General features: G+C 44.7%; 1 protein-coding gene across 7 annotated transcripts in view; it reads right to left on the reverse strand.

The window, feature by feature from the left end:
- Positions 1–26,247, reverse strand: part of Rere (arginine-glutamic acid dipeptide repeats) — a 363,675-nt gene that overhangs the window by 35,454 nt on the left and 301,974 nt on the right. For all 7 annotated transcript variants that reach the window (XM_052717717.1, XM_052717716.1, XM_052717712.1 and 4 more), the window contains one exon: positions 19,926–20,006. In XM_052717717.1, the coding sequence (XP_052573677.1) occupies positions 19,926–20,006 (81 nt within the window). The remainder of the gene's footprint in view (positions 1–19,925; positions 20,007–26,247) is intronic.

Raw genomic sequence — 26,247 nt, forward strand, 5'->3', positions numbered from 1 at the left:
GGGCTTTACACTGCAAGGGAATACTGCTTGTAAGTGTATATATACCAGGACTTCCAGGGCACGAGAGGACGGAGAAAAGAAAAAAGAAGGGAAGAGCTAGATGGGTAAGAACTTGAGAGGAACAAACTGAGATGGGGAAGAACTAGATTGAAGGGCTAGAAGAGAGGACTAGAGGAAGGAGATGGAAGATGAGGAAGAGCCAGATGGGAAGAACAAGATGAGGAAGAACAGATGAGAGAGAAGGCCGGGCGGTGGCGCACGCCTTTAATCCCAGCACTTGGGAGGCAGAGCCAGGCGGATCTCTGTGAGTTTGAGGCCAGCCTGGGCTACAAAGCGAGTTCCAGGAAAGATGCAAAACTACACAGAGAAACCCTGTCTCGAAAAACCAAAAAAGAGAGAGAAGGAGATGGGGGAGGAGCTGATATGGGAAAGAACTAGATGGATGAGAACCTAGAAGGAGCAGAACTAGATGGAGGAATTAAGATAGAACCTGGAGGGGACAACAGACAAATGTAAGGAGAAACTGGGCAAGAAAGGAGCTAAAATGAGAGCAGAGTATAAGCTTGTAGAGAGAGAACCAACACAGAATAATCAAGTATATGGACTAAGGAGTTTCGTGTACATAGATGAATTTCTTTTCATCAAAGATTAATTATCAGATGGTTGTAGATTCTTCCCGGACCCTGGGAAGGGCTGGACCCCTCTAGTCTCCGATACCTACAGAGTGAGACCTTGTATCAAAATATATAAATGAATGAATGAGCCAAATTATTGAAGATGTCTGTTAGCCCCAGCACTTGTGAGGCTGAGGCCAAAATAAAATAAAAGGAAAGCAAAAGAAGGGAAAGAAAATTAACTGAGCAACACTGTGCATGGTATAAAAATGTGTGATTTGGGGGCTGGAGAGATGGCTCAGTGGTTAAGAGCACATACATGCTACTCTTACAGAGGACTGAAGTTTGGCTCCCAGCACCCAAGTCAGGAGGCTTATAGCCTCCTATTAGTTCCAGATCCAGGGGATCCAGTGTCCTCTGTTGGACACCCTTTTCTATCTGGGCACCTACACATATGTGCACATGTGCATGCACACACATGATTAAAAATAATCTAACTCAGCCCGGTGGTGGTGGCCTACATCTTTAATCCCAGTATTTGGGAGACAGAAGCAAGTGGATCTCTCTGCAAGTTTTAGGCCAGCCTGGGATACAGAGTGAGTTCCAGGACAACCAGGGATACACAAAGAAACCCTGTCTCAACAAACCCCCACCCCCAAAAAAGGGCTCTTTTAAATTGTGCAACTGACTATTAAGTTTTGCTTTTCAGATTCTCAAAATCGATGAGGTTTTACAGTCACATGAGGGCAAGATCACCTGATCATCCACAATTCAGCAGACCCTCACTCCAGCAGCCCTAGCAAGCTGGTTAGGATGCCTCCATGGACAGACAGATGGACAAAGACCACACAGGGAGAGCATCTGTCTGAGGACAGCTGGCATGCAGAGAATTCCCACACATTCCCACTCAGCACAGTCGTCATGGAAGAAGGAAGAGACTGCAGTAGGCCCTCCAACCACCCAATGCTTAAGTAGAGGGAGCAACTAAAAAGTGGGGACAAGTCTGATTAATCACCTGACAGCTTTAGGAGACTATAACAAAGGCAAACTAGAAATAAAATGTAAATTTGGGGTGCAAGACACAGCCTGGTACAGACCTGGTGCAAGTGTGTTTGCATCTGTACATGGCAGTTATCACTTGTTTTGTGTGCTTTTCTTAGAACACTATCAACATTTAAGGATAAAAGAAACACTGTACTTGTTTGTTTTTAATTCACACTTTCGTTTTGTTTTTTTTTTTTTTTGGTTTTTTGAGACAAGGTTTCTCTGTGTAGCTTTGCGCCTTTCCTGGAACTCACTTGGTAGCCCAAGCTGGTCTCGAACTCACAGAGATCCACCTGGCTCTGCCTCCCGAGTGCTGGGATTAAAGGCGTGCGCCACCACCGCCCGGCCACACTTTCGTTTTTAATATTCTCCGCATCCAACTAAAATGTCTTTTACAAAGAACTTGAGTATCTATTGACTGGCTGAGTAAATGAATACACATAACTAAAATAAAAACATGAAATCACAGACAATCCAAGGCATTCACTGCAGGATGGCTGTCACTAACACTAACCCTGCAGACTTTCCTTGACCAGACCCCATCTATCTACCTCTCCATCCAAAGAAGCCAAGCACTAGGAAACCAAGATAAGCTTAGTAATACCGAAGAACGAACAGTCTCCTTTTCAGCCTTGTTTGCATTACTGGTGAGTAGGAAAGGAGTGCTTCAGCTCAGCTGTGTGCCATCTTCAGATCTGGTGCCTGAGGCTGAGGAAGAAGTTGAAGGTGCATGACTGCGCTGAGATGCACCAAGATCAAATGGGTTAAATGCTCCAAACAATGCCTGGCACATACAGGACCTTAATTAGCATCACCTATAAAACTTGAACTCTCTTTTAACTTTAACTTGTAACTGAATTGGTTTTATGAGGTTCCAGAGATGGAATGTAGAGCCTTGAGTATGTTAGGCAAGTTTACTACCACTGACTTATACCCAGGACCCATATAATCTTATTTTCAGTTCAACTTGGTGAGGGAGAGTCTATATGGGCCACATATTTCATGGGGTTTAAAGAGTGAATAGGAAAGCTAAGCCTTGAAAATTCAACTTTGAGCTCTCTCTTCAATGTGTTCCTGGTCACATTTACTGTGCTCAGCAACATCACAGAGAAAAACAACACACACAGAATGCCAAAGCTTTGAATGGCAGCAAACCCAACGTTGCACATAGCCCTAGATTTGCTCCCAGGCCTCACAAAACAAAATATCTGCCAGTTCCAATGGTGATTTCCAGCACTGGGAGGTGGAAACAGGAGGACCAGTAGTTCAAGGTCAGCCTAAACATTAGGAGCATGAAGTCAATTCTGCCTAAATTTTTTTTTTAATTAACTGAAGTCATGTTGGATTTATTTAGAAGCACCCACAACCACTATGTCACCTATTCATCTACTAATCCAGGTTTTTTTGTGGTTGTTTTAAAGTAGCATTTTGTGTAGTAGTATTTGCTCCACCCATGACCTTGGGCTACCCAGCCCAAAAGAGGTGGTGCTTCTTGCCTGTGTATATGACTTCTTGACTTCCAGGATACAGAAATACCCATCTTCAAGGAAGTTAAAAAGGCTTCGGACATCTAGATGTCTGAAACAGAAGGGAAGGCTATCCAGAAAAAGTTTACAAGCAGAGAAAAATCAGGCCTATTGGTACCAATATATTCCATAGGGTAAAGTTATCATTGCCTAACATCGGTATCTCTTTACTTCTGAGAAAAGTTGCAGTCCCAACTCAATTATAAATCAAGCTGATTTTGGAGTTAGAATGTGGCTCTCTCCTTCTCAAAACCCAAGCATGTTGTTAAAAGAAAAAAAAAATTAAAAGAGATTCTGTCTCATATCAGGAGAGCCACCTGATGTGGGACAGAAGACAGGCATTAATCTAGGGAATATTGTCACGATTCTATTTCTCTCCATGCCTATTCTTGATTCTTTAGAACCCTTCTTTACATACCTTGCCATCTTAAAATTTAAACTTTCCATTTTGATGTTAATAACGTTTAAGTTTTCCACATTGAACAATAAATTCGCCTAACAGTAATCTCTGAAGCCTCCAGAAGGAAGATAGGGCCCCACAACAACGATTCTATCTAGTTCATAATGATACCATTGAGCCGATAGACACCACTCAATGATTGGCTTTGGACTGCAAGCTGTTCAAGACAGTTCCAAGATAGCTAGCTGAGATGGTCCATCATATTACACTTCTAGCCAGAACTTCAGATAAGCTTTACCAACAAATAGGAGACTGACTACGAATATTACAGTCAGTTCCTATGAAACCTAACCATTGTTTTTGTTTTTTCACAGGATCCCACAGAGACAGCATCATCCCCCAGACAGCAGGAAGCAATTCTAAGAAAACTACGTCCCCTCTCCCAAAAGGTTTTGTTTTCTCAGGGTTATGAATATCTGTCATCTGTTAGGGGTTGGTTTTCAGTTATCATAGGATCGGGGGTGGAAAAATAAAGTTTAGACTCAGGATTCTCTTTCAGAAACGAAAAAAGGGGAATAGATAGGATAGGATAATAAGGTAGATTATTATATCTACTTGTAAACTAAATCAGTAACTATCAGCTTTAGATAATTTACATTTGTATGGATTCTTGTATATTGATACAAATGTAAAATTATTTTTCTATTCCTGTTTAAGATAATTTGTATATTGATACAAATACAAACTATATTTGCCATATTGTACATATGTTCCTACTCCTGTTTGAAATATTTTGTATAGTGACACAAATGTAAAATTATATTTGTCATACTTTATGTATGTTCTACCTCTGTTTAGGATATTTTATATATTGATAAATATTAAGGATATTGCTGTCATATTGCACTATACATTTCTACTTCTGATTAAGATTTTTTATATACTGTCAAAACTTCGAGGTCATTGTCCTTTACTGTACATCTGTTTACAGATTGTTTATACAGAAACATATGTCAGATGGATAGGTAATTTTCAAACACTTCATAGACCTATTTATGTTAAAATGTTCTAATAACTTAGAGTTCTGTTGACAAGAAACAGGATTGCTCCTGGCAGCATCAATCCACTCCCAACAGGATGTTGGGCACTGAAGATACTGGGCAAAGAAGTGCCCTTGCCTCAACTGCTGACATTAAGCATACTGTCCGAACGAGCAGAACAAAGGATAAGCAACTGCTGAACCTTGCCAAGACAGGGTAAGACAGTCTTTCAAAATTTCTGCTTCTGAAGATTGGATGTCAGACAGTCTTCGCCTATAGCTAAGAAATGGATGCCCCAACACTGCAGAGAAACTTTGGGTGACTGTCCAGGCTGCCAGCTATCTCTGTCATTTCTTACCATTTTTCGGAAGTTGCTCATTTGCACTTCCTGTTTATTCAGGTAATATTATTTTCCTTCTCAGGTCTTTGATGGGGTTGAAGACTAGATAGCTACAGTTACAATCCTCTCATATCTTAGCTAAGAACAGAGCAGATACTAGAGTTAAAATTCTTCAGGATAGGACAGCTATTGGAGTAATTGCTGTAATTTGCCATTTACCTATATTCTGGATATTTAGCACGTGTTTAGCAACATCTTGATGTTGTTCCTGTTGGTTGTAGTTCCAGTTTTGTTTATGTTATCACCCTTTGTTTCTCCTGGACAATACTTAATAGCTCTTATTGTATATAGCTTGTATTAGGTTTAGAACCTTCTTACTTAGACAAAAAGGGGAAGTATAGTGGCATTTGCTCCATCTATGACCTTGGGCTATCCAGCCTGAAAGAGGTGGTGCTTCTTGCCTGGGTACGTGACTTCTTGACTTTTTGCCTGGCTATGTGACCTCTTAAAAGGAAAGAGGCAGGGGTCATGCTGTTCTGTATCGGACACCGGATGGCCAGGTGTATTCGCTCCTGGGCAGAAGAAAGGACGACTTCAACTGTTTACTGAGTTCTGTATTTGAGTGTATTTCCCCAATTTATATCTTAATAAATCCCAATTACCCATTAAACAGACTCATGTGGATTGATCGTAACAACCTAGCTATTGTGTAGTCCACTATTGCCTCTATCCCTGCCTTGGTCTCCTGAGTGCTGAGACTACATCATCCCTGGCTACTTCATTGCTTTAGAAATGCCTATATGAGCCGGGCGGTGGTGTCACACGCCTTTAATCCCAGCACTCGGGAGGCAGAGCCAGGCGGATCTCTGTGAGTTCGAGGCCAGCCTGGACTACCAAGTGAGTTCCAGGAAAGGCGCAAAGCTACACAGAGAAACCCTGTCTCGAAAAACCAAAAAAAAAAAAAAAAAGAAATGCCTATATGTTTTAATAGCTTCTTGTTGTTGTTTTTAAGCAGAGGCCTCACACACCATTTACCATACTTACTGCATAGATCTTATACTTTCTATTGCCATTGTAGAAAACATGTTAAATCTATTACATGTTCTACTTGGCTATCATGGGTCCACAGAAACATCACTTATTTTCAACCACAGCCATCTTTCCATGTTTTCATTGTTCTACCAATAGTCTCTGGGTTTTCTATATAGTTAAACAGATCACAAGTCTCAGGTTTGTCTTTCTTCCTATTCCCTGTGTTACACACACACACACACACACACACACACACACACACACACACACACACACACACACACTTTTCACCTAATTCTGTTTCTGTAAAACTGGGTGCAATGAGAGTGAATATCCTTAGTTTGCTCCTTAAGTGCTCTGAACAACTTTACCTGTACAATGAAGTCAGTGTTTGGGAGTTACTGTTTTCAGATTAAGAGCATGCCTGGCACCAGGCGGTGGTGGCATATATCTTTGATACCTGCAGAGACAGCCGGACCTCTGTGAGTTCGAGGCCAGCTTGGTCTACAGAGCAAGATCCAGGACAGGAACCAAAACTACATGGAGAAACCCTGGTAGTCTATCATAAGCCATCACTACAAGAACAAAAAGTAACCACACAGCTTAGAGTGTGACATGCAGCCAACTGCACTGAGCTCAGTGTGGTGGTGAGTGTCTGTGACACTAACACTTGGGAAATGGAGGCAGGAGGATCAAGAGTTCAAACTGTTTAGACTGGTTGTCAACTTGACAGATCTACAACCACCTAGGAGATTAAGTCTCTAGCACAACTGTGAGGGATTATCTGGGTTAGATTAACCACAGTGGAAGACCCACTTTTCTGTGGGTGGTACCATGTCATGGACTGGGGTCTAGTACTGAGAAAAAAGAGAAAGTGAGCTGCGCACCAGAATTCACCTCTCTCTGCTTTCTGATGGTGAATCTGTCTTATGTGCCTCCATTACAACTTCCTGCCATGAAGTTCTGTAGCCTTGATCTGTGAGTCAAAATAACCTCCCTTGCCTTAAAGTTGCCTTCATCAAGTACTTTGTTCCAGTAAGACAAGCAGCTAATACAAAAGGTCACCTTTGACCACACAGAAAGTTTAAGGTCAGAATAGGCTACATAAGACGCTGTCTGAACCGGGCAGTGATGGCGAACACCTTTAATCCCATAACTAGGGAGGCAGAGGCAGGCAGACCTCTCTTGAGTTTGAGGCCAGCCTGGTCTACAGAGTGAGTTCCAGGACAGCCAAGGCTACCCAGAGAAACCCTCGAAAGACCCCTACTCCCACCCCAAGACCCCGTTTCAAACAAACAAAACTCCACAAATAAACAACAAAACACTCCCAAATAATATGTCTCATCTTACATACTTTCCTTTAGAGATGCCTCAGTGGTTAAGTACATGTTGCATAATCATGAGGACTGGAGTCCAGATCCTAGCAAACCAAGTTGGGCACCCAATGAACATATATAACCCTAACTCTGAGGGGAGTGGAGACAGGAGTACTGCTGGGGTTTTCTGGCTTCCAGAATAGCTGAGAAAATGAAAAGAACAGGAGAAGAGGGATAAAACACACCTCCTGTGGCCAATTTCTGTATGGTGCTTTGCATATTTTTCATAGGTTCTGGACCACAGAGTTGTGCTGGTCATTACAGAATTCTGTTTTCATATGACCTGTTTGTGACAGGCTCAAGGACCTAGTCCAGAAGGAAGTGGGGGCCACTGTTTTCCCACAATGCCCTCTGCTAGCTTATAGGTCAGTATCTTCAATGCACTAGGACACAAATAGATTGCACAAACTTATACTTCATCATTGTGGGTTCAAAGAATTCTACCATAAATCAGGAATTTTAGGAGTAAAATCTCATTTACTTTCTGTGAAAAGTAAACACTGCCTGAAAACTAAGCAAGCACTCAGGAGAGGCTCCAGTGTGTGAGGGATACCACCTGTAAGATCCACCCAACTCGAACTGGGATGGGCCCCTGCATGCACATCCAGCATCAGGGCTTCTTGGTCTCACCCTCCGATGTATCAGGAGGACTGGAAAAATGCTTTCTGTGAAGGGTTCTGTTGTAAGGATGAAAAGGGCTATAAATATGAGGTCAAAGCAATAATAAAAAAGAAACATTCTAAAGCTGCAACCACCTCTTTCTTTTGAAATGGAGAGCCACAGAGGATCAAAGGAGGGGCACTGTTTGCTCCCGGCTGCTCTGGGAGCTCCTCCTACACCGGGCAGAGTCCCAGAAGTTGTACAGCATGATCTTAAACTTACTTCACTAATAGAATCTCAAGACAAGGTGCACAGCATCCCGTGGAGGCCTACACACCAATAACCCCAGCACTTGAGAGGCAGAGGCAAGAAAATGGAGTTAGAGGCTAGCCTAGGCTACACAGCCAGAGTGTGTCACAATTTTAAAAAGAAATCAAAAAAGAATGCTGTAGAGGGTTTTCTGGAGCACCCTTAGCAGAAGCAGGAGGGAAAAACTACATAGCTTCCACACAGCTCACCACCTCCTGCAATCAAAAGCACAAGGCAACCCAGAGAGGAAAACATGACGTTGTGCAGTCATGCTTCTCCTTGCTCCTCCTGCCAGGCACAGGAAGTCCACTAGGCCTCGGCAGCTTGCACAACACCATGCTTAACCTTGGCTCAATCAGTCTCCTCAGCCATGAGGAGCAGGCGGGGCAAGGGGGAGCAGGGTTAAACTTACTGGAAACAAACTTAATCAAAGCTGAGCAGTAACAAAGGGCACCAGAAACATTTCTACTGTATCACATCCCACAGGCTGGCCAGGAGCCCGGAATTTTCATTACAATTTTTCAAAGGGAGGGAGAAAAGGAGGAAAAAATATTTCACAAAAGCATTATCAAGGCCCCAACCCAGGATGCCCTGCCGCACAACCAAAAATCTGTAAGAGGTTAGCTTTCCAGGGAGTCAAAACCCAGCATGTAGAACCTGGCAAGCCTTTTATATGGTGGGAGGGGTCCTTAAAACCACTACTGTTCTGCACTAAAGTCTCCAAGCTTCACAGATCATTAAAGGTTTCTGAACCACAGAGAAAGGAGGGCAGAGTTAAGGAAATAAATCAAAAGTTCCTCTGGGATGCACAAATGCCTACTTGGAGCAGGCTTTCAGCACGGATACCCTCCACATTAAACAACAGGGAGGGCTTTTCAAAATAAAAGCAAAGAAGAGGTTCTCTCTTGTTATAGCAATATACTTTTGGTTTAAAGGGTATGTGTGCTATAAAAATGACTCCTGCTGCGAGTGTGGAATGAGGCAAGGAGGCTGGGCTAGGGGTAGAGAGCAGTGCAAGAAAGCCAGTGAACAAAAAGCCAGAAGAATTCTGTTTTGGAGACCTCCAAACAAGAAGTCCTGTGCTGACCAGGAGTAGGATGTCAGAGAGGAGAACCAGGCACCCACCCCTTGCCATCCTTGCCCTAAAATCATCTCCCACTAGCCAGAAAGATGTCTCTCATCTTCCTCAAAGTGACACACGTGGAGGTGAAGACGTGGGCAAGGAAATCATGCTGTTTTGAAGCAAGGACCTGCCTCCCATTTCTTAGGTTAGTCTGAGTAAGTTCAAAACCAACAGAGGGAGCAGTCTAAGCACAAGTGGCAGGGAAATAGGAATATGTGCTTCCTTGAGTCTGGGTTGTCTTAGCTCTCAGGCAGATAGATTGTTAAGACCAGCAAACTCATCTGCTCCAATGCACCTCACTAGCATATTTCCAAAATAGAACCAAATTCTGATCTTGGAAGGCATGAGCCATCAATAATCACCAAGACAACTAGGTATGTTTGCCTTGGGCAGTCACCAATCCTTAACCTTGCAATCCAGACTGCACACGGGAACAAAGGGACAGCAGAAAGAGCCAAATATAGATAACTAAAGTGTCCCTGAAGAAAGTCTTCATTTACGTATCGTTCAGAACAACTTCAGTGGTTTCCACTCACAAGGCAGAAACAGAGGATAAAAATTCCAGAGACTGTTTTCAAGATAATAAAATAGCATGTGATGGTGACTCACTGAGATGAAGAGAAGAAAGCCATCACAAGAGGAAGCACGGAACGAGTGTGCCCGTGCACTTGCTCACATATTTGGAAGGCTAGCAGAAATTGGCTACTAACTTATTCTACAGCTAGAGACACTATTTTATTCTTGATTGTCCCAATAAACCTACTGAGAAAAAATAAACCATGGTTCTCAATCCTATAATCTAGAACACAGAGCCTCCATGCAAACAATAAAACAGGAAGGCCCTCTATGGCTCTGGACATGTGAGTTAAAGGTACTCTGTTCACTCTACAAAATGGAAGGCCTTGGGTATCTAGGCAGCTAAACATGCACTTGCACAAGGCTACTGACAGACCTTCAAACTCTTTCTACATAACTATGCATTGTACACAAATGCAATGTGTATACATAATGGAAATCTATAAAAGTTAAGTCTTTGGGGGTGGGGGTTGAGACAGGGTTTCTCTGTGTAGCCCTGGCTGTCCTGGAACTCACTCTGTAGACCATGCTGGCCTCAGACTCAGAGACCTGCCTGCCTCTGCCTCCTGAGTGCTGGGATTAAAGGTGTGCACCACCACTGCCCAGTAAGAAATAAGTCTTAAGACTATACATTTTATTTAAAATCTTAATCTAAAATAAAAACTTAAAGGACACAATTCTGCTGGACAGATGGGCTAGTTGTGAAGAGGATGTGCAAGGCCTCAGAGCCCTGTGGTTCCAGCAAGTTAACAAACGTGGGTGTTTTCAAGAAGCACCAAGCCCAGCTGGTCCTTAACAGTGAGCTCCGTGAAGGCTCACCCTCACCTCCCACTCACATCGCATAGGCCTTGAACTGAACCAAAGCTCCCTGAACTCCTAACTTCGCAAGCTGTAACGGTACGTCAATCTCAACCTCCAATCCTCAGAAATTATGATTCCACAATTCAGATGGACTCAAGATATGAACAGAACAATCACATTTCCAAAGTCAAAGAAAACAAACAAACAAAAAAACCAGGAAAGACAGAACAGTGCAGCTGTAACTGAGGCTCTAACACCCCAGGGACAAGAGCGCAGCTCGCAGCTCGGTGGTTAAGTCCATGTCTAGCACGCTGCAAGGGCCTGGGCTCAATCTTCAACACTGCCAAAATAAAACAAAACACCCACAAACAACATTTTTTAAAAGAGTTGGAAAGATGGCTCAGTGGTGAAGTGACTTTCATGCAAGTCTGAGGAGCTGAGTTAAAAATCCCCTAACCCTATCCATGTGGAGCAGTGTGCTGTCCCAGAGAACCCTGGGAAGTTCACAGGCTGGTTAGTCCAGTTTACACAGCAACCAACAGATCTTGAGTCAGACACTAACGGCATGGTGTGGCATGTGTGCACCCTTGTTTATATGCATGTGTGACTATACACACACTCAGGCATGCACACAATTTTAAATAAATCATCCAGAGGAAAGGTCTGTCTTGCTTATTTTTCCTATTCACACAACACAGTGGTTTTCAGATGACATGAAACAGATGCTGTTTGACTTCGGGGTTAGGTATGGTCTTTCCCACTGGTGAACAGCTGGGATTTAAGTCTAGTATCTTATCCTTACTTCTTCAAATAAGGTAGTTAAATGTTATTCTAATCTCTTAAGTGTCACTCATGGGTGTATCTTAGAATAAGATTAAAATGAACCAATTATTTAAGGATCATAATTTTAAATATACTCGACAACTTTAAAAGAAAATTTGAAATATATTTTATAATGAAAAAACATACAAAATGTATTTTTCAAACATGAGCAGCTAAGTTTTATTTTCCAAAAAAAAGGGGGTGGTGGTGGTGGCTCAGGGGTTAAGAGCACTGGCTGCTCTTCCAGAGGACCCGGGTTTAATTCCCAGCAACCACATGGCAGCTCACACCTGTCTGTAACTCCTGTTCCAGGGGATCTGCCATCCTCACACAGACACATACAGGCAAAACACCAATGCACATAAAAATAAATAAATCTTAAAAAAAAAAGGGCGTTACATTTGTATCCCATCCTGGCGTGCTGGGATGAGCTGGGCACCGTCACCCCCGTAAGATGTGGCTCCAGGGTTCATTCCTGTTCGGCACCCTTCCAACCGAGCCACACTTGCAGCCCTGCAAGCTAGGTTTTCAAGTCAGAAAGAATTCATAGGTAAGACACGGCCCCGTGATACAAAATACAACTCTATGTGGATAAACCCACTGCCCATCATTATAATTATTAAAGTTTGTCTTTTATAATTCTAAAGGCATACCTTTATTTGTTTTACCTAATAAAATTGTAGAGCTTAAAAGTCCTAAATCTCCAAAAAAAAAGTCAACTTTGAAATTGCTGCCAGGGCTGATTTTGCATGTAAATATTTGCCAGGCAGTGGTAGCACACGCCTTTGATCCCAGCACTCAGGAGGCAGAGCCAGGAGGATCTCTGTGAGTTCAAGGCCAGCCTGATCTACAGAGCGAGATCCAGGACAGGTGCCAAAACTACACAGAGAAACCCTGTCTCAAAAAAAACAAAAAACAGGGCTGGAGAGATGGCTCAGTGGTTAAGAGCACCGACTGCTCTTCCAGAGGTCCTGAGTTCAATTCCCAGCAACCACATGGTGGCTCACAACCACTTGTAATGAGATCTGGTGCCCTCTTCTGGCCTGTAGGGACACATGCAGGCAGAATACTATATTCATAATAAATTAATAAATCTTAAAATCCTAAATCTCATTAAAAAAAAAAAGTCCTAAATTTCATTAAATAAGTCATGCAACCAAAGGAAATCTTAAGAAGTGTCAACAGGGAATGACAGCTCCTTATAGGCAGCATTCAAAGCAGAACCAGCAAGATGGCTCAGTGGATAAAGTACTTATTGCCAAGGCTGGTGATCTGAGTTTGCTTCCCAGAACCCACTACCAAGAGTAGTCCTCTGACCTCCACACACACAATGGCATGTGCTCAATCACACACACACATAAATGGTTAATAGTCCATTACAAATGCAGTTTCTACAAACAATGCACTCTTGTGCATTTCTGTCGGTCTGAACATGGAGGACAAGGCCATGGAGGTCCAAGGCCTCTGTTTTAAACACTACCTTTTTTTTCTATCCAACACTGGCACCAAGTTTCTCCCATGAAAATCACACAGCTGCTTCACTCACACAAGGGAACCAGACACGCCCTCTTGGCCCACCATAGGTAAAAGAGTCTCTGCTGGCATGGTGCCCTACACCTGCAATCCCAGCACTCCAGAAGCTAAAGCAGAAGGGTCTCTAGTTCAAGGCCACCTGTGCTACAAAGCAAACTCTGACTTACCCAAATGAAGACAGAACACTCACATAACAGACAGACAGACTCAGGCCGTGGCTACACAGCAGGAGAAAGCCCTCACAGCCGAGCCGCTGCAGACCCACAGCATACTTGCTGTGCAGATACAGAGCCTCAGCCGGGCAATTGCAGTGAGCACCTTGGAGATAAGCTTCTAAGTGGCACTCCACCTCCCCAGTTTACCGACCCTCAAAAGCACTCACATTTCTTCCTACACTAGGGAGCCAGAAAAAGAAAGCAACAACTGAAGGGCAAGATTTTTTTTTTTTTTTTGAGTGTTTTGAGACAGGGTTTCTCTGTGTAGCCCTGGCTGTCCTACAACTCGCTCTGTAGACCAGGCTGGCCTCAAACTCACGGAGATCCTCCTGCCTCTGCCTCCTGAGTTCTGGGATTAAAGATGTGCACCAACATTGCCCAGTGGGTAAGATTTTTAAAATATAAAATAAGGAGTTACAACTATATTTTTCTTTTCATATTTAGTTTTATTTGTGTATGTAAATGTGTGTGTGTGTGTAAGCCCACATGGAAGCTCACAAGTACATGTAACTCCAGTTCCAGAAGACTCCTTCTGGCCTCCACCAGCATTGCATGCACACAGTGCACAGATAAGCATGCAGATAAAACATTCACATACAGTCGGTAAAATAAATGTTAAAAAAGAATGAATATACATCGGAGGCTTGGGATTTTGAGGCTGGCATAAGTAGTTCTTAAACTTTATTGAGCACTCGGTTACCCAAATCCCCATTTTAACAATAAAATGCCCATCTTGGCTCAACAGGCATGGAAAAGAGGCCCAAGAGCCCACACTTTCCACAGCTCTAGCCTGTTAACACCATATAGTATATGCACTAGAGGGACAGACAGGCAAAAACCAGAGGACTTGCCAAGTGTTGTTTTGTGGCTGTAACACAGTTACCTGTTCTCAGTATCAACCCAATAAGGAAACCCATATTTGCTTATGTAAGATTAAGCATTAAAACTGTTTACCCAAGGTTATAATCTGAAATTAACTAAAACTTCATGCTGAACGCCGTAGTAACTTTTAACCTCTACATTAACAGAACTTGGATTACTCATTCTTCCATTTGGGAACTCATGCTGATACAGAGGTCACTCTGCCTGATGACATAACTCAACACAGAACAGTTTCGCACAGAGTCAGTGGAACTTGTCCCTAGAAACATCACTGAGTTTTGTGCTATCTGGCAAATTCAAAATTTAAATCTCCAGAACTTTTCATCTCATCATACAAAGTTAATAAAACTAACTGTCCCTTCACTGGGCAATGCAAAGTCTTTAGGCTCTAATTTTGGCCCAGGTCCCCCTGCATCGGCTCACACAACCTTCTGTGTACAAACTCATCCCTAACGGTGCCATTTTACAACTGTGTCTTCTTTGCCTTCATTCATGACATGGGATGTTTCTCACTGAAAGAGGGGAGTGAAAATGAGATCCATATTTGCATACTACGACCTGCACTCACAAAGAGTTGAATCTTTACTGGGGTAGTTGCTCAAAACTCAGACTGGAGATGAGAAAGGCATACAAAACAAGTGTTGCACACCCCTCTCCACAGGCTGCCTCTCAAAGGTGCCTCTTCTCTACAGAGCTGGGCCAGATCAAACTGTCTTCCTGCTCATCTGCACTGCATCACAGACAGGAGCCACTGTTCCAGGCTGGTGAGGGTGCTCCAGCCCACACTCCACTCCTGGCAGTAGCAGGCAGAGTTGTGTATAGAATGCCTTTAAAGGACAATCACCCAGGTGCCAATCTTGTATCCAAATAGAATAGCCATGTTTGCAGTGTGAAGGTAGAGACACATCATACCCTGAATAATCATCTCAAGATTTTGTAAGAAACGGCAATGTATGTGAAAAAACAAGTTATTTTGTGATCTGCATTATAAGATGGGTTCCCTGTGGGTGGTCAGGATTTGAGTCTATTAGGCCTATTTATTTTCCAGGTATTATTATTTTAACATCAAAGGCCAAAGGTCATACAATTCATCTACCCAATAACAGTGACAACACTTAGAATTGAGAGGCCTGATTTGGAGGACAGCAAATTCCATAACATCCTGGAATGAGACCCCATGCAGGACAGACCAGCTGGCCCTGTCTTCTCAGAATCGCAGGACAGTTGACAGTGTTTACAAAGATGTACTAACACCCCAAACTTCAGTGTCAACAGCTGAGAGATCAGTGGGCAGCCATAGTCAATGTGAGATGCTGTGCCCATTCCTGATTATTTTATCTACTAATTACACATTTTTATATGTGTATTAAAGAAGGGCAAATGGCAAGAGAGGAAGAACTGGGTATCTGCAGAGCTATAAAACCAAAAGGATCTGACTTGTAGTTATTCTCTTGGGTGCCATGAGGTTAACATGTAATACCCATTCAACTAACCCTCTATAAACAGTTGGTTTTCCATAATCACAGCCACTATTCCCACTTCAATGGGCAGCAACATTCAGAGGAAAGCCAGACCTAGAGCCTGTATAGTAAACACCAGAAACCAAGTGCTAGGAAAGCTGCTGATGTCCATGCTACAGGCACTTTCTTCTGACAACAGGCCTGTAATAAATGGGAGGCCTGGGACTCCCACAGGAAAGCTCCAAAGGTAAAGAGATCTGTTCCCACCCAGATACTCCCTCCATCCTTCCTAAGTAACTCAAGTGAAAGGACAGGTGACTGGTGGAAACAATTCCAGAACAGAACCACCACGTGCACGTAAGCACGGAGCTCAGGGGTAAAGCACTTGTCTGGCATGTCCTGGTTCAGGGTTGATCCCTAGCAAGCATGTGCATGCACACAGAGACTCATTTTTCAACAGAGGGTAACAGATTAGGAAGAGAAACCATTTTTATATATTCTTTATAGACACCACCTCATTTAGATTTTCATGTATGTTCAAAGCGATTGGAGTTATCACCCCATTTCACAGGAATCAAAAGGCAGGCGGTTCAATAACCTGCCTGAAGCCCACAGAGATCTGCCTGCCTCTGCCTTCCGAGGAGCTGAGATTAAAGGCATGTGCCACCACCAGCTTTAAACATTTTTTAAAAATTATTTTTATTGCTAGGCATTGGTGGTGGACGCCTTTAATCCCAGCACTAGGATCTCTGTGAGCTTGAAGCCAGCCTGGTCTACAAAATGAATTCCAGGACAGCCAGGACTGTTACACAGAGAAACCCTGTCTCAAAAAATGAATTAAAGAAAAAAAAAAAAAACCACATTATTATTATTACATTTTAAAAAAATTTATTTCATTTTATTTTATGTATATTGGTGTGAGGGTGTCAGATCCCCTAAAACTGGAGTTACAGTTTTGAGCTGCCATGTGGGCGCTGGGAATTGAATCCAGGTCCTCTGGAAGAGCAGCTAGTGCTCCTAACCACTGAGCCATCTCTCCAGCCCACATTATTATTATTTATGGGGCTGGAGAAGTGGCTTCGACACTCAGAGCCCTTGCTGCTTTCGCTGAGAACACAGTTTGGTTCTGAGTACCCAAATGGCGGTTCACAACTATCTATAATTCTAGTTCTAGAGGATCAAATGCCTTCTTCTGATCCCCCTGAAGGCACCAGGCATCTATGTGGTGCAAAGACATACATTCATGCAAAATACTCATACACAAAATAAAATAATCTTAAAAATTATTTATTTTGAGGTTAGAGAGATGGCTCAGCAGTTAAGGGCACTCACTGTTCTTCCAGAGGACCCAGGTTCAATTCCCAGCAACTATATTGTGACTCACAACCACCTGCAACTGTCTGGAACTCCAGTTTCAGAGGATCCACTGACACCCTCTTCTATCTCAGGCAAAACATCCATATACATAACATAAATTTTAAAAAATTAAAAATTCATTCACTTTTTATGTCTGTATGCCCCATGTGTGCTCACAGAGACCTAAAAAGAGTACTGGATCTCTTCAGCTTGAACAACAGGGGTTCAGAAGTCTGATGCGAGCCTGGCACATCTTTAGCTCTACACTTGGGAGGCAGAGGCAGGCGGATCTCTGTGAGTCCTACCTAGGACAGCTTGGTCTACAGAGTGAGTTCCAGGACAGCCAGAGATACACAGAGAAACCCTGTCCTGAAAAACCAAAAAAGAGTAAGAATAAGCTGCCTGATGTGGGTGCTTGGAAAGTGAACTCCGGTCCTCTGCAAGAGCAGCAAGTGCTTTGAAACTCTGAGCCATCTTTCCAGGCTCTCCCATGCCCTACCCCCCCACCTTTTTTTTTTAAAGCTAAGAGCTTCTGTCTCACGCAAAGAAACACCATTTCAGAAACAGTAACTTCCCAGTAATTTGTCAAGACCCGACCTGACCTTCCCACAGCACTAAGGCAGAAAACAAGGCCAGGAGAGATCAGGTGCTACAGTTACTGGCAAGGCCAGTAATAGAACACAGGTCTGCTGACCCCTGCTCCAAAGCCCAGTCAGCCATGTTTCTTTTGGATGTTAATACCCTTCTGATGTTCCAAGGCATCTGAGAATAGCAAGGAAACAAGTTAATAATCCAACAGAAGAAATGTGGGAAAGTATCTAAATTATAAGAATTTTCTATAAAAAGGTTCATGACCATAAGATTTTTATCAAGGAAGTTCTGGAACACTGGCACCTTTAACACTCCTCCTCTTCTGTGGCAGAAATGAAAAGTGACCTTTGACCTCCCCTCAGCAGGCTGTAATGATTAGCCTAGCTAGGTCGATAGCTAAGGAAAATACAACACAAGCCTCACCCGGCTGATTAGAACACTTACAGAAGGGAACACAGCCATAACAGAGGAGGAAAATGTCTCTGGAATGCTGACCAGAAAAATCACCTCATGGGGCTGGCCCACCAGAGCAGCCTGAGGGGAAAAGGCATCAGTTCACTGAATCAGCCGCCATGATAAGGGCAACCAAGAAGAGAACAGATCAGATTAGGAGAATCTGACTTTCCAATTAGGAAAACAGGTGAGCAACACCGCACGAGGTTAAAGGTCAGTCAGGTCCGTTTCAGCTAAGGAGATAAAACTGATAAAACTGTCTTGTGTCTCCAATGCTGCCTAACAAGCACAAGACTTTGGGCTGATCCCAGCACCCCAACTTCCACCCCTATGTAGGGGTTTGGTTGGCTCCTTTTTTTAAGTATCAAGATAAAATGACTATCCAGACTTCCTTTACCAGATTTTTATGCTGTGCAACTTGCAGAAATAAAAGGACAGATAAAAGTTAAGTGCAGGAAAGCTGAGGTAACAGCTAAAGACTCCATCCCAGCACCTGTAACCAAAAGGATCAGCTGACAGTTAATGGGCTATCAGCTTTGGGGCTCATCTACTCCCTGACTCTTCCTCCACTCAGCCCAAACAAAACTGCTACATTTGAGTCAAGCTACTTTAATTTTTTAAAGTATGTAATAAACTTAGGAAAAATGAAATTCTCAGAAAACTTAAGAAGAATTTCTATATCACTGCTGCTCTTCCAAACCTGTTCTGGAAAGAGTGAGAAATGCAGATCATTTCCACAAAGTATTTTAATACCTATCCACAGTTTGAATTTTTCAAAGGCATTCTGGTGGCCCAACTCAGCACATTTAGATGCACAATAAGGATCCAGTTTTAATTTAGTTAACTTTGACTGGAGTCATGAGTTTATTGGGATGTACTTGGAATCTCAGAACCTTTCTCCGTATTATCAGGATCCTAAATGTACTCTATTATTATAGTATCCAGAAAAACTTCATTTTTTAAAGAGGTAATCAGTAAGTACCAACAGAAACAAAATATCAAACAAACAAAACCGTACCATCCACTTTCCTAATGGACATAGTTCATTCACTCTCTTCCTAAAAACCAGATTAAATAACAATCATAACCTTCCCCCTCCTGGGTCAGAGGTACTTCCGGTTACTGGGTCAAGCCTCAACCCACCAGCTGGGTGGTCCTCCCCCACCTTCCAGGAGGCAGGAATTACAGGTACAGAGCCTGGATCTTACAGCATCACCTTCCAAGAAACTCTCTTCAGTACACCCTCCACAACAAGTTCATGAGGAGCATTTGACCCTCAGCTTTTTGAAACAGCAACGGCATTTTTTAAAGCTCCCATTAAGCAACTAATAAAAACCGTTTTTCACTACAGAGTGCAAACATTTAAAGCTGGGATAGCAAAGATTTACAAATATTTTTTTTTTAAAACACAGCAACATTAAATAAAGGGGAGGCGGTCCCCAATAGAATTCCAAAAACCTTTCAATTCTATCCTTTGACTTGGTCGATGACTTTTGACAATTACCAAATCCAAACTAGCGATAAAATGTAATTTCCTATTCCAGCCACAGGATTTAAAATTAGATGTTAACTCTCCAGCGGTCCCTTCCCCCAGCTAACTCTGCTCTTCCAGTTACAACTCGTTCTTTAGGAGGATAAGCACAATATGTCACTCTATCTGAAAACCCCCAGCTGAAGGAGTCAGAAAAGCAGGACGCACGGAATCTGAGGCCAGCCGGAGTCAGGCACAGCGCGGGGTTAAAGGAACCATTTCCTAAGCTCAGATGCGGAGAAGCAGCATGAGCGAAGCAAAGAGGAAAAAGCCAAGTTACATAAAGTCCGATTGTACTCACGGTTTCCTTATTGGGAAGCAGCTCCTTTCTGATTCTGAAGAAGTTCTTGCCGTATTGCCGGAGTCCCTTAACGAAGCGTTTCTGTGATAAAAAAGAAACAAGTCAGACGTAAAAACCAAAACCAAAACAGGATGTCAGCAAAGCAAAGATATCTGCAATCAGCAGAATAGCAACCGCAGAAAAGTCTGAGCTCGGGAATATTAGCTAGGCTGGAGGCTTTCGGCAGCACAGCTGGGACCTGCTGGCAGGGCAGGGCAGCCCCCGCCCGGCCTGCGGGGAACCACAAGCAGCGCCCGCGTTTTGGGAAAGGCAAGCGGAGCTAGGGAGGCCTCCTGACACCACGGGCTGCACGAAGGTGCTAACAACAAACCGCCCGTTGCAATAAACCAGCATAGCTGCTTTCCACCCGCAGAAGTGTCTCGGGCTGCTCCGACCCTCGTCCCCTCCCCTGACCACGAAAGCCCATTCGAAGCCTCTGGGGTCGAGCCCCTGGCCCGCCCGGCCCCGCAGACTTTCACTTCGGCCGGCTCCACGAACTGCCCCCACCTCCGATCCGAGCACGACCCGCAGCCACAGGTAAAGAGGCCGCGCCCGTCCCCGGGTTCCACAAAGCGCAGGGCCAGGCGGCCGTGGACTGCTCAGCGTGTGACCGCGGCGGGGCCGCGCGGGGCGCGGGGCGCGGGGAGCGGAGGGCGCCGGGGGAGGAGGCTGGAGCGCAGCGAGCCTGGCGGCGGGCAGCTGCAAAAGGCGGCCTGGATCGCCGCCGCGGCCCGCTCGGCTCCGCCCCGCTCGGCCCCGCAGGCGGCCGAGCTCCCTCCGCAGCCTTCTCGGGGTCCTCCCTGCGGGCGGGGCACCACAGCAGCGAAACTTACTCCCCACGCGGGCCAGGCCGCACGCCCAATGCGAGGCAGCGAAACCCACGCCAGTCTCCACCCCTGTGGCCGCTCCGACCCGCGGCTGAGGTGTTTGCTCCCGCCAGGCCCGGGTATCAGGCTGCACTTCACAAGTGAACACCAGGGAAGCGCCCAAGCCAATAAATCACCTGCCCACTGGGAAGAGGGGCCTCCCACTCTGGGTGTTGAAGACCCGCGGGACAAATGCAGGGAAGGGCCAGACCTGGCCTGCAAGACCCATCTGCAACCTCCTACTCTAGTCCTGCAGGCTCTTCGAGTTCCCATTTCTCCCTTTGCTAGGATATGACTCATCACTGTCAATTTTCAATATAATTGATATAGTTCAGTGGGAACAATCTGTGAGGCATAAGAAAGCAGCACACACTCCTCTGGTATGAAGAGCGACTTCTGGTATTTGACTTCTACATCAGTCATACAATCAACAGGCATCCTAAGCTGCACACAGCATCTCCACCAGAACTAGAACAAGAAAGAGCTCTGCCCTCAAGGAGTTCCAGTCAGCCCAGAGAAGCAAATAGGTATGGATGACTCTTGGGCCTATAAGGAAAGCAGCAGAGGAACAAAGAGTGGTGGGTGGAGCTGGGAGGAGGAAGCTTGCTCCGCTGGACTTAGGGGAAGTGACAAGGAAGCATAAGCCTGTCATGTCAGGTGGGCTCCAGCTGGACTTCAAGTTGACCAGGAACGACACAGGAACATTCTGGAAGCTGCAAGGACAAGGTATGCAGAAAAAGTGACTGCCTGCAGAAGAGACTGAGGCCAGTGAGGGTCAGGCTGCACAGAGCTCTGAGGAGCTGAGGGCAGACCAGAGGTTGAAGGAGGAACTTTCCCTGGGGAGGCCCCAGTATGGACCAGGAATACAGCAGAGCAGAGTAGAGGCTGGCACACTGCACTGGTAGAGGGTGAGGCCATGAACTTACTTTAATAAATTACTGAACCCCTAGCACTGGGCGGGACTCTCAAAAACCTTGCCAGGACATGTGCTAAACTGTGACTCGCTTTTAGCAGGTAAGGTAGTGCATGTAGAGTTAGTCCAGAATACTCTGGGGTACTACCTGACCAAGCATAAAGAAGCAAGGAGCGCCTCACCTGTACACCAGGGAAGCCCAGAAGACAGATGGACGACTGTGGCCTCTGGCAGTCCAGAACATCTTCACACCAAGGCATGGGACAGGTTACCAAGGGGAGGGGCAGCATTTGTAGGGTTGGAGAGGCTCTGAGAAGAGGAGATGGGCTGTGGGAGATAGTTTGGGGGTGGAATGCCAGACTGTGGTATCAGATGTAGGGTGAGTGCCCAGCACTCACACAACACACAACACGTTCATCAGAAGAGAGGAAAGGGGCTGGATCTAGAACATCCGGGTAATGTGACAGAAGAATGTGAGAAATGCTATTCAAACCAGTAGTGGTTATTACATACCTATCACACCATCCCCAACCTAAGGAAGTTCTATCATTACTCCCATTTTACAGACAAGGAAGCTGAGGCACAGATAGGTAAGAAACAGATCAAGGTCATCCAGCCTCACAAATCCTTATGTTTCCTGACATTTCCTATGACATTTAGTCTATGTTGGTGGCTATCCTGAAACTACACGTTCTAGCTCATTTAACACCAGCATGCTAGTTCTTCAGTTCTCCTGACAACACTCCTTCCTTCCTTCCTTCCTTCCTTCCTTCCTTCCTTCCTTCCTTCCTTCCTTCCTTTCCTTCCCTCCCTCCCTCCCTCCCACCTAACCAGCACAGGTCCAGGCCCCACCTCCAGCTCTACTTCCAGGAACTTAGCTCACCATACAGCCTGTTACAAGCCTCTGCCAAAGAATTTTTCAAAACTACAGATTTTAAGCACATACTTGTAATCGTAGTGCTAGGACGGTGGAAACAAGAGGATCAGAAGTTTAAGCTACACAACAGACTTGAAATAGGACAGGCTACATGAAACCCCATCTCACAAAAGACTACATCTTGGCCAGGTGGTGGTGGCACATGCCTTTAGTCCCAGCACTCAGGAGGAGGCAGATGCAGGTGGACCTCAGTGAGTTCGAGGCTAGCCTGGTCTACAAAGCCCTTGTCTAAGAACAACTTTAAACTCTGCAGGACAGGGCTTGTCTGCCTGAGCTCTGACTTCACGACCCTCCCTCTGTTTCCATGCAGATGTCTAAGGATGCCAGTCTGTTGCCAAGATTCATTTCAAATACAGACTCAAATCTCTCCTGCTCCAAAAATAAAGTCCCGTGACCGGCCCCCACCGACTCACTCACTCACTTGTACGAGACTTCATTTACTCAGTCGATAAACCCTGCAAAGGCAGGAACCCTATCACAGGCCACTTTCCCTCCCTAAGGTGTTGGGCTCTTGGGAGTCCCCAAGTTTCTAAAACAAGTGAAGTCAACTGAGACGAGGTGGGGCTGAGGTGGAGTGTCCATCATGGAACTAGACTAAGGAATGGGGGGGGGGGGGACGGCTGGAGAGATGGCTCAGTGGTTAAGAGCACTAGCTGCTCTTCCAAAGGTCCTGAGTTCAATTCCCAGCAACTACAATGTGGCTCACAACCATCCATAATGAGATCTGGTGCCCTCTTCTGACCTGAAAGCATATATGTAGGCAGAACACTGTATACATAATAAATAAATAAATCTTAAAAAAAAAAAAAAAAGAAAAGAAATGGAGAAGGGCCCATAGCCAGGCAACATGTGCTTGTCTAAAATTCCAGCACTTGGAAATGGAGGCAGGAGGACAAGGAATACAATGCCGTTCTTCGGCACATGGAGTCTGAGGCTGCCTGGCTCTATCAGACCCTCCAGTAACAAGCAAACCTAGGAAACAACAACAACAAACCCAAACCACCACCACAGTGACAAACAAGGGCCAGCACAGAACCTCTAAATGTCTTTCCAGAGTTTTGGGCTTTCTGCCCACCCAAACTCCCAGGATAACCTCCTGCTGCCCTAGCTCTAAGTTTCCTGCAAGATGCTCACTGTATCCTAAGGCTGCATCTATGATCCAATGCCAATGAGAACACTCAGTTGACTGTCTTACAGACGTCTCAAACTAAGTACACTTCCAGAAATATGAAGTTGACATCTGATGGTGAATGTAGATCTATCACTGCAGTCCATGCATGACAAGTACAAAGTGCCCTTGGCCCCACTCAAAAAAAAAAAAAAAGAGGAAGTAAAAACTTCATGTGGCCTGTGCTGTTATTTCTCTATGGAAAGCCACAGGCCTCAAAACCAGCCAAACATCTGCCTCTCAGGACGACTTCACCTGTGGTTTACCAGAAATGCAAAGTGGCCTCTAAAATCGAAACAGAGCCAAGCCCTCAAAGCACATGGTATCTGGCCATCGGTCTGTGAGACTGGCTTCTAAGGCTGTGAACACCATTCTGTCTGTGCACTTCTCTTTCCACATGAAGACCTTCATGTTTTCAATAGTAATTTAATAATTACCATACAGACTTGTTCACAGAGAGGAGTGCTAAGCCATTAAGTTCATGGCCATGGTCTGTTCCTTCCAAGGCCTTGTATATTATTTCTCTGTCCCAGACAGTGCAGATATTAGATGCTAGGCTGCCAAGGGCGACTGAGAAAGAAGGTGTGTCATTTAAACTGGGGATTGGCTGGGTCACACGCCAGTGCTAAGTGGCCCGGCTTTCTGCTCTCAGGCTCACCATCACCCCACTGGAATGTGGGTGCTGAGGTCCTTGGGAAGCTGACACTTGTTTCTTTGGTACTTTTCAGGTACCTCCAAGCAACCTGAGTGTGCACCTTGGGAGAAAACCACATTGTTTTCTCTTTCTGCATCCTCACAGCCAGATGAAACCAAACAGAAACCTATGGCAGAGAGACTATCCTTGATGTTCCAACTTAGTTCATGAGTTAGATGCAGGCTTGTCACCTAAGTTCCTAGCAGGGAAAACTTAACTTCCGGATTTAGAAAATGTGAATAGGGGCTGGACATCTGGCTCAGTGGTTAAGACCACTGAGGGTTTGATTCTCAGTACCCAAATGGAGGCTCACAACTATCTGTAACTCCAGTTCCAGGGGAACTGACACCCTCTTCTGACCTCCACGGGCACGAGGCACACACATGGTGGACTTACATACATATAGGCAAATCACTCATTCACATAAAATAAAATAATTCTAAAAAAAAATTTTTAAAAAGCATCCAGTACTGCTGGGCGGTGGCGTCACACGCCTTTAATCCCAGCATGTGGGAGGCAGAGCCAGGTGGATCTCTGTGAGTTCAAGGTCAGCCTGGTCTACAGAGTGAGATCCAAGACAGCCAGTGCTACACAGAGAAACCCTGTCTCAAAAAACAAACAAACAAAAAGTATCCAGTACCATTAAAGTTGGGGCTCTGTCCCATGCACTCCCACCCCTGCCTCCCTCTGCATACGTGCGTAGAGTGGAGTGGAGAGTACATGAGGCCATGAAGTTAAAACTCAATGTGAAGAATCTGGCCATCAGTAAAAGGTTTCTGAACATACTGCAGTCAGAAATGAATGAACAACTCAACACACAGTGAAGCTTCTGTCAGCACTTACCCATGTTGCAGTGTGCAACCTTCACTGCAGCCTGCTGAGCACACACTATGTGCACTGTGCATGCCATCATACCATGCAGTGCTACTGAATGCTGCATCAAACACCTCGATTCAGATTTGAGATGAAGGGCGGTGTTGTGACTGTCTTCTGAAGTTTTCCACTCTTACAGAAACAAAGGGTTAATTATGGAAAACAAAGCCTTAATATTTTCCTCATTGTTTAAGTATCAAATTAGCCTATCCTTGGATTACATAATGTTAAGAATGCTTTTTAAAAAAAAAAAATTACTGTTTTAAGGTTAAGAGCTTTTGCTGCTCTTCCAGAAGGCCCAAGTTTAGTTCCCAGCACCCACACCCAGGAGCTCACAACCACCAGTAAACCAGCTCTAGGGGATCTGACATGCTCTGCCGGCTTCCACAGATACCTTTACATATGAGGAATTCACATACAGACACATGTCCAAATATGCACACACAAATAAAAGGGGATTCGACATGGTCTTCTGGCCTCCACAGGTACCTATGAGGCATTCTGCTGAGATGGTCTTTCTGTACGCTGTGAATATGTGTTGCTAGTACTGGTTAATAAAGCTGTTCGTCTATACTAAGGCAGTATAAGAGTCAGGCGGGGGCCGGGCGGTGGTGGCGCACCCCTTTAATCCCAGCACTCGGGAGGCAGAGCCAGGCGGATCTCTGTGAGTTCCAGGCCAGCCTGGTCTACAGATCCAGGACAGGTGCCAAAACTACACAGAGAAACCCTGTCTCGAAAACAACAACAACAACAACAAAAAGAGTCAGGTGGGAAACTCAGGAGAGATCCAGGGAGAAAAGGATGGAGCCAGAGCAGACGCAGAAGACAGCCT

This window comes from Peromyscus californicus, unplaced genomic scaffold (assembly GCF_007827085.1).
Source record: "Peromyscus californicus insignis strain IS unplaced genomic scaffold, ASM782708v3 Scaffold_5__1_contigs__length_169319896, whole genome shotgun sequence".
NCBI classification, from domain to species: Eukaryota; Metazoa; Chordata; class Mammalia; order Rodentia; family Cricetidae; genus Peromyscus; species Peromyscus californicus.